This window comes from Pituophis catenifer, unplaced genomic scaffold (genome assembly GCF_029215685.1).
Source record: "Pituophis catenifer annectens isolate HBS135680 unplaced genomic scaffold, rPitCat1.0.hap2 SCAF_4, whole genome shotgun sequence".
Taxonomy (NCBI): domain Eukaryota; kingdom Metazoa; phylum Chordata; class Lepidosauria; order Squamata; family Colubridae; genus Pituophis; species Pituophis catenifer.
This window is the reverse complement of record NW_027256884.1, coordinates 36,910,753-36,922,803: the sequence shown is the minus strand read 5'-3', so window position 1 is coordinate 36,922,803 and position 12,051 is coordinate 36,910,753. Positions and strand designations below refer to the sequence as shown.

Genomic DNA, 12,051 nt, shown 5'->3' with positions numbered 1-12,051 from the left:
ACCCCTGGTCGAGGATCCACATTGACTTCGCGGGTCCGATGCAAGGGCGACACCTCCTCATCGTGGTAGATGCTTTCTCCAAATGGCTCGAGGTGGTGCCCATGGCATCTACCACAACAGACGCTACGATCCGAGCCCTGCGCCGCCTGTTTGCCACACATGGTCTACCGGATGTGCTGGTCTCAGACAACGGCCCCCAGCTCACATCCCTGGCCATGGAGTCCTTCCTGGCAGGACTGGGCATCCGCCACGCCCTGTCCGCCCCTTACAGGCCGGCCGGAAACGGACAAGCCGAACGCATGGTCCGACTGACCAAAGAGGCCCTCACCAAGATGGGCCCGGGGGACTGGCAAGAGCGCATAGACAATTTCCTCCTCACACAGCACATCACGCCACATGCCACCACCCACAAGAGCCCGGCCGAACTGTTGATGGGCAGAAGATTGAGGTCACCCTTGGACCGGCTGCACCCCCAATACAGCCCGGAAGTGACCGCAACCGCCAGCCGCCCGCTTCGCGCCTTCAGCAACGGAGATTCAATCTTCGCGCTAAATTTCAGCGGCTCTCCTAAATGGCTGAAAGGGAAGATTGCCAGCACAACCGGCCCCAAATCCTACATCGTCGAGTTGGAAGACGGACAGTTCACGAGACGCCACATCGACCAACTCCGAAAAAGGTGGGGGGGAGCACATGAAAACCAGCCTGACGAGGGAGGCCTACAACACCCCGACGAGGTAGGCCTCCAACACCCCGGCGAGGTAGACCTACCACACCCAGACCAGGTAGGCCTACAACACCCCAACGAGGTAGGCCTCCAACACCCCGGCGAGGTAGACCTACCACACCCAGACCAGGTAGGCCTACAACACCCCGACGAGGTAGGCCTACCACACCCCTGTGAGGCAGAGCAACACCACCCCGACAAGGTCGGCCCAGCCCACTACCAGATGCTGTCACGTCGACAGCCCAGCGAGGTAGACCGGGGCCAACCGCACGGGGGATGGCACCACCAACCCAGCCAGGTGGGCACCGGGCACAACAGGGCCAGGGACCACCAACCCAGCCCGCAAGTAGACCGGTACCTGCCCAGAGGAGGAGCGGCGCACCCCACCAGTGACAGCAGCCTACGCCAGCCCAGCCAAGGAGACCACGGTTCCAGGCGAGTAGACCGGGACCCATCCAAGACGGGCACCCCCCAACCCATGGGCAAGGGTGGCACACGACTCCCCGGCGAGAGGGACCCCCGCCCATCACAAGAGGCAGCCAGGAAACAACACCCCGACCCGGATGACCCCAGGCACCACCCGACGGTAGACCAGGGACTAGGGGGAAGGGAAAGCCGACAACAACCCGGCCAGGTAGACCTGCACCACCCCGGCAGGGGAGACCTCCGCCGCCCCGCAGAGGTAGTGCCGCAACAACAGCCCGACCAGGTCGACCACCACCGACCAGACGGGGTAGACCAACGCCAGCCCGACCTAGCAGGCCAACACCACCCCTGCGAGGTCGGACAACGCAACACAAGCCAGCACCAACCGCAGCCGGCGGGCCGGTCCAGAGGGCACCAAACAGAACCACCACCCACCCGGCACCAGGCCGAACCGCAACCGAACCGCAGCGCCCGGGAGACCAGGGAGGAGCAAACGATGGACTTACCGAGACTCAGACGCTCTTCCCGGGTCGGAACCGAGCCAACGAGACGAGGCGACAGATCCACAGGCCAGGAAGAAGACCACCAGAACCAGCCATCCAAGGTCTGCGGTCCGGCCGGAGGCGCTGGGGGTGACCCCGCTCACTCGACAGCCGAACCAAGCCCGGTTCCGGAGAAGGAGCCGGGAGACGACAGAGCCCCGTCCATCCAGGTCGGAGACGGAGAACAAGTGAGACTGCGCAGGTCAGCTAGGGTGCCGAGGCGTCCTACGTACCTGCGTGACTACGTGACTTTTGTGAACGAGATTTGACAGTTCAGACTAAGGGGGGAGGAGTGTTATGTCCTTATAAGGACATCCGCCCTGATTGGCTGCCAGCCATCGGGCGGGAGATTTGAATCCCTGTCTAGGGGCGGTGCGGCTGCCGGGAGCGAATATAAGGAGAGCTCCGGCAGCGCGCCAGTAGTCTTCGTTTACTTGTTACTATGTAAATAAAGTTGTTACATGTATCGAGCTGGTCACGTCTTCTGTTCCTGCGCCTGATCTAACACTTCAAGTATGTGTTTTTTGGTCCCACTAACTATATCATGCTCTCATGTATGTTTTCTTCCCTGTGTTCCCTGTGATTCTCCCCAAATATTAGATGGACAAGCCAAGATAGGTCCTCCCCACTTGCCAGTAATCATCAAAAAAAAACCAATCCCACAACATCTTTCCTCTGTCACATCCTCGCAACACTGGCTTCTTCTCATCCCTAGTCTATGGATTAGATTAAGCCATAATCAGGGGCCTGGTGGCTCTGCAGACTAAAAGCATTGTGATTAACACCAGCTGTCTGCAATTACTGTAAATTCTAATCTCACCAGGTTCAAGGTTGACTCAGCCTTCCATCCTTTCTAAGGTAGGTAAATTGAGGACCCAGTTTGTGGGGGCAATAAGCTGACTTTGTATAAAATATACAAAAGTATGAAGGCTATTGCTTAAGGCATTGTAAGCCGCCCTGAGTCTCTGGAGAAGGGCGGCATATAAATCAAATTTAAAAAAAAAATTAGCTGTATGTGTGCGTGTATGCCTTGGAGTCAATCCTGATCCCTACCAATTGCTTGGACTAGTCCCTGTAATTTTCTTGGCAACATTTGCAAAAATTATTTACCTGGGTCTCTTTCCTAGAGCTGAGAGAGAGTTACTGGCACAAGACACCCAGCTGGCTTTTGCCTAAGGTGGAACTAGAACTCGCAATCTCCATGTTTCTAGCTTGCATTCTTAATTACTACACCATTCTGGCTCTTCTCATCAATAGCTGCCCTGGTAAGTTGCCCAGGTTCCTCCTTATTTTAACACTATGCAACAGTAGCTGCTTCAAAATGTATACAATCTGCTATTTACCATCCTTTACACAGGACATGACATTGGTGTCCAATTGGGAATATATATACAGAGGTGTCAATTCAGCTGATCTGGCCACGTTCTGTCATCGTCATCCCTGAGCAGCCTTTTCTACTTCCGTTCTGTAGCAGTCTCTCTGTGAGCTGGAGAGAGTTTTAATATCATGAAATGATATTAAAAATACCTGGCGGGTGTTCTTGTTAGAACATGGCATAGGGGTGTCCAGAACATCGCAGGGAAGTGAATTTGAATTGCATCAAGCTGGTTTACTCTTAGAAATGAAGCAAAAGCAGTTTTGCTTTAAAAAAGAAAAAAAATCCTACCACACAAAAAAAGAAAGAACATTCTTCCTTCTTTTAAATTGTCAGCATTTGAAGGAGTTGGAAAGAACAATTTAAATCTCAAGGAGACAAGCTCTCCAGAAGCCCTTAAATAGTTTACATTTACTCTGACAGTTTAGGCATTAAGAAAAAGAGTTGTCATAGTTTTAAGTATCTGCAGGCTGCTATATTAATAATAGCTTTTGGCCACTGAAGTTCATGTAGTTTAAGAGAGCTTTACTATGGGCTGAGTTTTATCCAGGTCTTAGGCGTTTAGAATAGCTATGCCTGGGCACCTCTGTGTTATTTTCATTCCTCAATACAGCTTTTGGTGACAAATGTGACATTTATTGAGAGCTGAAAACTATCAGGAGGATGGTATGATATTCAAGTGCTCACTTTAATGAACAGTCAGAAATAATATTTAATTGGAAACCTGAGCAGAATCTGGCTATTATATTATTTATTTGACATATTGAAGAATTTAGTATTGCTTGCTTAGTGATGTTATAAACAGAGACACTTTTTAAATGAACCAAATAAAATAAATAGTCTTCAGTCAAATAAACTATACTTTTGATTGTCTGTGTGGCACAGACATTTGCTATCATAAGCTACTCACTGCTCCTGATTCACCAAGACATTTGATATTAAATTATTGTAAAATTATTGGAAGTATTTTCTTGTTTGCATCTGAGAAGGCATTGTTGTTTATATCACAGTATACGATGTTTCCCCAAAAATAAGACCCTGTCTTATATTTTTTTGAACCCTGAAATAAGCGCTTAGCTTTATTGCCATGCGCTCAAAAGCCCGATTGGGCATTTTATCAGGGGATGTCTTATTTTGGGGGAAACAGGGTAGTAATTCATCTCAATGCTGCAATTTAGGGAGATTCTTTTTAGAAACCATGTCCAACATACTCACAATAATATAAGTATGTTACATTATTTGATACTCCTTTGTAGCACTTGCTAGAATGATCGTGTGACCTAACAAATCTGCATAATCATTTAGGAAAAGCAAAGGTTCACCAAAGTAAGGTTTGGATAATAAAATAGGATTTTGAGAAGAACATTCAGTAATATTTACATCTGTGTATTCCATTTTTTTCTTCCACTTCTTGGTCTTCCTCCATGACCAATTTCAATTTTTTAAATGGTTGTGCTAAGCATCCATGGTTATTAAGCATGACATAATGTGACCAGAACTTGTAGTTTTACTGCCAGCGTCTCTATTGATTGCTTGTTGGAAGCTGGATGTGAAGCACACAAATTATGATCATGGGATGGTGCAATGCTCAAAAATATCTGCCAGATGAAAAGTGCTGTATCTTGATCACATGTTTTCAGAGACATTCTGATGGTTATAAGTGTAAGGACTATCATAACTTTGAATACTCACTAAATAGAGCATCTCTAAGTTAGGACTACCTGTACTATGTTTCCATAAATATTTTAATATAGTAATTGTACTATTTTCTTCCTTATTTTCTTCTGATTACATAAAGGCGCAGTAACTCAGTAGCTTTATGACACTGGAGATGCAGTGGTGGGTTGTCCCCAGTTCGCACCGGTTCTATAGAACCGGTAGTAAAACCGGTGGGAGGCTCCGCCCATCACCCACGATGTCATTAAAATGCTTCTGCGCTTGTGCAGAAGAGCACGCACAAGTGCGAGCGAAGTGAGCGCACCCGCATGGCCCGTTGCAAACCGATCGTAAAGGTAAGTAGAACCCACCCCTGTGGAGATGGTCTTTGCTCCAACGGTTCAAGCCCTAGCACTGCATGGCAGGGTGAGCTCCCATCATTTGCCTCAGCTTCTATCCAACTAGCAGTTTGAAAGCATGTTGTATGTGATGCAAACATGTATATAGGTATAACTTTGGTGGGTAGAGGAGTTGGTGCTCCATGCAGGCAGATTCCTGCCAGTTCTGAACCTTCCTGGTTGCGATGCTTGTTTGCAAGACAGATACAGGAGGGAGGGAGCCTTGGATGACTGCAGGAAGAGCTGCTTGTTTTTCTTTCTGGTGTGAAGCCAGCTTGCCCTCCTGTGGCTCACTGTAGGAAGCACGCAAGCGTGTTCAACAACAGAGCTGAAAAATTGGCAGCCAAACCATTACACTGCATTGGCAGTACTGGCTAATGTAACAACAACAACAACAACAATGTAATAGTAACAACAACAATAATAACAGCAGCAGCAGCAACAACAATAACAGATAGTAAGTGCTGCCTATGCAAAGAAGCTGAAGAAACAGTGGACCACCTGGTAAACTGCTGCAAGAAGATTGCACAGACTGACTACAAGCAGCGCCATGACAAAGTAGCAACAATGGTGCATGGAAGATCTGCAAGAAATATCATTTACCCGCAAGCAAGAACTGGTGGGACCATAAAATAGAGAAAGTCATAGAAAATGAAGAAGTTAAATTGCTTTGGGACTTTAGAATTCAAGCAGGATGGGAGCTCACCTCATGGGTCTCAAACATGGGCTTGCTAACCTTCAATCCAGCATCCTAACCACATGAGCCACCATGCTCTTCTAATAAATATACTAGATATATATATATTACTTCTCAACAAATTGCTGTTGTAACATAGATTCTCTCTCTTTCTCTTTTATGGAGATAAAATAGATATATACTAAATGTGTCCATGAAAGAAGAGAAAGAGAGTAAAATAGAGAGAGAGAGAGAATATCTATATTATGACAGTTCTCCAAGGCTACACACTTATGCCTAATGTCCTGTATAGATAAAATGACAAACTGATCTTGGCATATCTGATTTTTAGATTGGAACATAGTTCCTTAATGATTAAGAAGTATAATGTTCATTTTCAGCAACAATTAGTTCATATATCTATAGTTATAGCTATAGCTATATTACATTTTCTTTAATAATTTTTTAACTATTCCATATACTCCACAAATGAAATTGTAACTAACAATATATTTTTAACTTTTCTCTTATCTGACTTACATTTAAAGTTTTGAACTATGTTTCAAAGAAGCCAAGTTCAAAACCTAGTTTATGAAAATGATTTATTAGTGACTAACCCTTCCGCCTTTGAAATGGGTAGATTTGTTTCTTGTCATCCCTACCATATTTACTTTCCTTTTTTGTTTATCTTCTTTTTAATGTTTTTATTTGTAATCACTCAGAGCCAATGAACTTTAGTATATCAAGTTAATAGATAATAAATACATGTATTCAAATTTGATTTTACTAAAATGAATACAGTATAAAGCATTTTCTATTCCTAACAACAGCTGAAATAATTAAAGATCACTTTTAAAGAACAAAAATATTCTAAACCAAAGCACAATGTATTAGGGGGTGTGTGCACATACATATGTGTATAGATTAAAATATACATGACAATTATTAATCACCAATCTTTATCTATTTATTATTTCTTAATTATTAATTATTTTTGCTAATAATTTTGACAAGATTTATTTGAGAAATTATTTTATTCTAAATAGTTGTCAAGAACACCTAGTGCCAAATAAACATTATTGGACCTAACTGTTCCTGGTCATAATAAAAATGGTAGGCAGCACTTAAAAATTTTGTTTGACATGCAGACTACCACTAAAACCTACCACTGTTTCCTTAGAATCATATTTTGTGATTTATTGTGCTACTGAATTTATTAATTCGGAATCCTCAACAAATTGTGGAAATCATATTAATTCTTTCAGCTGGAGTTCAACAACTGAAAGATGAAAGTGTAATCTGTAGTCACTGAAAATTAAACAGTAAATCATAAGCAACATATGCCATATGTTTTAGTTAGAGAGAAAAACCCCTGTTGTCATATAAAATCTTTAAATTTTTTATAAAGTGCTGACTCAAAAATGCGTACATTGTTGTTTGCTACAGTCTCTTTAGAAATCAAGGGCTTTTGCTATACTAGCCAATTGCTATAACTTTCACTAAAACAGTTTTCCAAAGTATCAAAAGTAATACTTTAAATCCAAATGAGATTTGTTATGTTAAACAGAAGCGTCCTTGGACAGCAGGTCCAAAAAGCAAGATGGCAGTGGTGCATATAAATAAGGTGCAGGCAGGACTTTGATTACGCAGTTGCAGTCACCACCCTGACATTTTTGACAGACACACCTTCAGGGACCTCAAAGAAAATTACTACCATTTAACAATCTGTAAATATTAGGTTGACTTACGATGTATGCAAGGTACAGTCTTCTGGATTCTTTGGCTCAACATCATCTTTTCCTTGAAAAAAACAAAAGAATAGGAATGTTAACAAATGAGCCAAATTGTAAAGGTCATTATGTTGTGGTATAGTTGTGATAAGAAACACAGTTGAAAATGAATAGCTTTTTTTTAAAAAAATCTCCATATATTTAAGTCAGAATAAACATGAATTTTAATAAGCTAAGGATCATGAATTATGTAACACTGTGGCTCTAAGATTATAAAATACATTTCTCTACTTATATTGTACCCAAGAAGCTGCTTTATTGCATTTCTTTTAAAATATAGAACATGGAAGCAGTGTATTCTCCAAAGAACCAGTTGTTGGAGAATAGTTTTGTTTTACTAGATAGTTATCTCTCTGTCCCTTCAGTATTATAGTGAATGGATCAGTATGACTTCCTTCTAAATGCTCCTAAATTGTGAATTACATGAAACTCAAGTTACTAAAAAAGAAAACTGTCAAAGGACAATTCTGCCCTCAAAAGTATTGTTTTCAGGGGGAAATTATATAAGACAATAGAATATTGTGGCACCTTAACAACAAACTATTATTTTACACTAAGGTCAATCTTAAAATCTTTGAAGGATTAGACATGAAGTTTCCAGGCAAATGTCAAATATGATTTCTCAAAATATTTTTGCAAAAAAGTAGAGTAACAATAGGAAATATAGTTTCACTTGGCCTGATATGACAGTAGGATGTTCTTTAGGTCACTAAATGTGTGGCTTTCTATTATGTAGAACTAGAATAAATAAATCAGAATCATTGCTTTTTTTGCTTTCTTTCTTAAATTGCCTAAATACAATGCATTTTACTCTTTGGTTCATCACATAAAAGACCTCCTTAGCAAAATATTCTAAATACAATAAGTACAGTAATGTCAAAGTAACCATATTCAGAGAAATGCATGCAATGTGATTGATCAAATCAGGATTGTGCTGAAAGTTTGAAATGTTGTGTGAAGTCATGGATTTGCCCAATTCATATCATGTGAAGTCATTTCTCAAAGGTATCATTAAAAGGAATGTAGATGGTGATAAAGTCCAGAAAAGGTATATGTAATCAAAAGCTCCAATCTCTCTCAAATGATTTGCAGTTATCCAGGAGACTCATTAAAATAAATGGGATTTTTATCTAATGGATGTAGATAAAATTTCACTACCAGTATATAAGAATGGTGTGTTCAAATTTTTATCCTGTGTTTCCATTATGTGTATAACAGCCACATAGACCTCACCTATCCAATATAGACAGCATATAATTTAAAAAAATATTTTTTACAAAATATTTAGGCTTCTTCAGCTGAGGTGTATCCCTGAGAAAGTTGAAATCTGGTATGACTACAGGTTTTGAAATACCAAGGAAAATGATTATTTGAAACATTTTAATATAAGCTTGCAATTTTCTAAAAAAAAAATACAGGGTGCCTCACATGTACATTTCTCTGTAAATGTGTAAGTGCTTCTTACTATCTATTTGAAATTCAACAAATAAGCAGAAAAATGAAACAGCAAACCAGAGTCTTAAGTGGTTTTCTATAAAATGAACCATCTGTTAATGCAGAAAAAATTCCTGCTTGTCTATTCTTCCCCTAAAGAGGAACGATTATTTCCAGAGCTAGATCTATAGCATTCGTAACTGCAGAGGGTACAGAGAACAGAGTGAATGGTGTAATTTCAGGAGACAGGCAGTTAGGCTTAACCTACTGAAGAAATAATTCTTATATGAGATTTGACTCTTACATTTTTCATTTCTTATGAAATGCCCTGCATTATAAAATTACTGGCTCCTGAAATATTTACCTGGACCCAGTGCTAGCATTTCAGAAAAACCTGGAATCTCAATGCTTATTCTGGGAAATACATGGAGAATATGCATATTTACTACATCTACCCGATTCCTGCCAAAACAGGCAGAAGCAACAAAGTGTCTCTAGATACCTCCCTGGTGCAGACTGTCTACTTAAAAATATTTTTAAAAAAGAACTAAAAGGAAGCAAACCCCATTCTCATATCCATATATCTAGAATAAACAATGCCTTTGGGCACTACAAAGGTCCCAATGGAATGATAGATATCATCCTGGAGGGCTACTTTGCTCTTAGGTAAATTGATGTTTTGCAATTGCTCTGCCCACTGGGAAAAGCCACTTTGTGAATAGAAAGCAATTGTATAAGTGCATTCAACACAAGCCTGCAAAATGTTGTCTACCCATGTTCTGAACCACATTGCATTAAACATTATGAGATGCAGTTTGCATGCTCCCTTTTGTTCCTCTGGTGCCAAGTTCATAAGGAGGTGCTCACAAACAACAAAGTTAGATTGTCATTGTCTTACTAACTAGTATTATTGAAATGGAAAGATGGAATAGGTAGAAGGGAGAGTGAGAAGGCTGAATGACAGACATTTTGGCAACTAGATACATTTACTTTGGCATTCCATTTATCTCTAAGCTTTATTGGGGAAAAAGTTATTTGATCTTCTTGTTAATTGCCTGTTAATGGATAGGGAAATAAATAGCTAGCATCTTTCTAGTAAAGAATAGTATGCAAGTGTTCTAAATATTAGTACTGTACTGTGTTTTGAAAACCAGCATCTTTTTTCTGGGATTCTGTTACGTTAGGATGACTGAACCGAAATAAGAATCTCATTCCTTTAAACTAAACGTATTACATCTGAACCAAAAAGTTAGCTACAGATAGTGAAATAATAATGTATATTCTAGCTTCTTTGTATAATTAGTTGTTAAAACCGTAATTGTAATTTAAGGTTCAGATATTGTAACAAGTGTGGTCAAATGAAAACTGAAACAAATGTTTGCAATGTTTTTCACAAACAGTATCAGTTAGAACATGAGACTGTAGAAATCCAAAGGTAGCTCACTTTGCAAGGTTAAAATTAGAATTATGTTTAAATGTAGGTGTCAGGTTTCGGTGCTATCTTGAATAAACTTCATTCTCAAGCGCAGGCTGTCTAATGAAACATTTTATTTTTAAGCATAGCAGACTCCGACATTTCTGACTCAATTTGCAGCCAAACTGGCCCCTCCTTCCAACCCCCTCCTCTTCCGCTCTCCAGCCCCAACGTCCCATTGGCCATCATACAGATCCATCTCTACATCCCGGCACGTTCTTTTCACAGGAATGCCGCCCCCACCCTCGTCTCCCAGGAAACCCTATCTGTATATACAGAACTAGGTAAAAGTTCATCTCAGCAATAAATCAAGCTTCCGCTCTTTCTGCTTCAACTTGTTATGTCAGCGCTGGAAGAAAGCCTAATTTGGAACGCTGACATCCGGCCCCTCTCCCTTCACTTCTGCAACATCACCTATCCCATAGGGAAAACACAACAAGATTAGTTTCATCAGCCCCTCCCTGGCTGTGCACCCCCCCCTCCCGGCTTTCCCGGGTGGTCTGCATGGAATTTTGCTATAAGGCGATCAGCTTGGATGTTTGCGCTCTTCACCCAGGAAGCCTCTGACAATGGGTAACCCTTCCATTTAATTAAGTACTGAAGGCGCCCCCTGTGCCATCTTGAATCAAGAATCCGCTGCACTTCGTAGTGCGTTTGGCCCCCAACAACCAGGGGCCCAGGGGGTTCACGTGGCGTTGGCCTTAAAGTAGACCCCACTACAGGTTTTAGAAGGCTACTGTGAAAAACGGGGTGAATTTTCCCCAAAAGCCGTGGCAACTGCAATTGCACTGTAACGGGGTTGATTATTTTTATTATAGGAAATGGTCCTATAAATTTTGGGCCCAATTTCCTGCTCGGGAGTCTAAGTCTCAAGTACTTGGTGGAGAGGTAAACTTTCTCTCCTAGCTGAAATGGTCTTTGGGGAGTTCGGTGCTTGTCTGCTTGGTCCTTATAAGATTGAGCCGCCTTTGCCAGCGCCCTCTTAACATTTTCCCACGTTTGTCTCAACATTGCCATCCAGTCGGTCAAACTGACTGAGGAAGGGGGCTCCCTCGGGTATTCTGGCATGGGAACAAAATCCATGCCACTCACTATTTTGAACGGGGTTAGCCCCGTGCTGCTGTGGACAGCATTATTATATGCAACCTCCGCAAAAGATAGGAGGTCTGCCCAATTGGACTGCTGGTAGTCGACGTAGCATCTTAAATACTGTTCTATCATAGCGTTCAGTCTTTCTGCCCCCCCATTGGTGCTCGGGTGAAATGCTGAGCTGAGCCCTTGGGATGAACCTATGGACCGTAGAAACTCCCTCCAGAACTTTGCTGTGAACTGGACCCCTCTGTCGGAAATGATTCTCCTGGGGACTCCATGTAGGCGGTAAATGTGTTTCAGGAACAGTTTGGATAACTGACGGGCTGAAGGCAGTCCACTACAAGGAATGAAGTGTGCCTGTTTGGAGAATAAGTCTATTACAGTCCAGATCACTGTATTTCCACTGCTCCTTGGTAGGTCTACTATAAAGTCCATTGCAATCTCCTCCCATGGTCTTGTTGGCT

General features: G+C 42.1%; 1 protein-coding gene across 1 annotated transcript in view; it reads right to left on the bottom strand.

The window, feature by feature from the left end:
• Positions 1–12,051, bottom strand: part of AFF3 (ALF transcription elongation factor 3) — a 240,121-nt gene that overhangs the window by 91,814 nt on the left and 136,256 nt on the right. Inside the window, exon 7 of the mRNA XM_070944314.1 lies at positions 7,546–7,597. Coding sequence (XP_070800415.1) covers positions 7,546–7,597 — 52 coding nt within the window. The remainder of the gene's footprint in view (positions 1–7,545; positions 7,598–12,051) is intronic.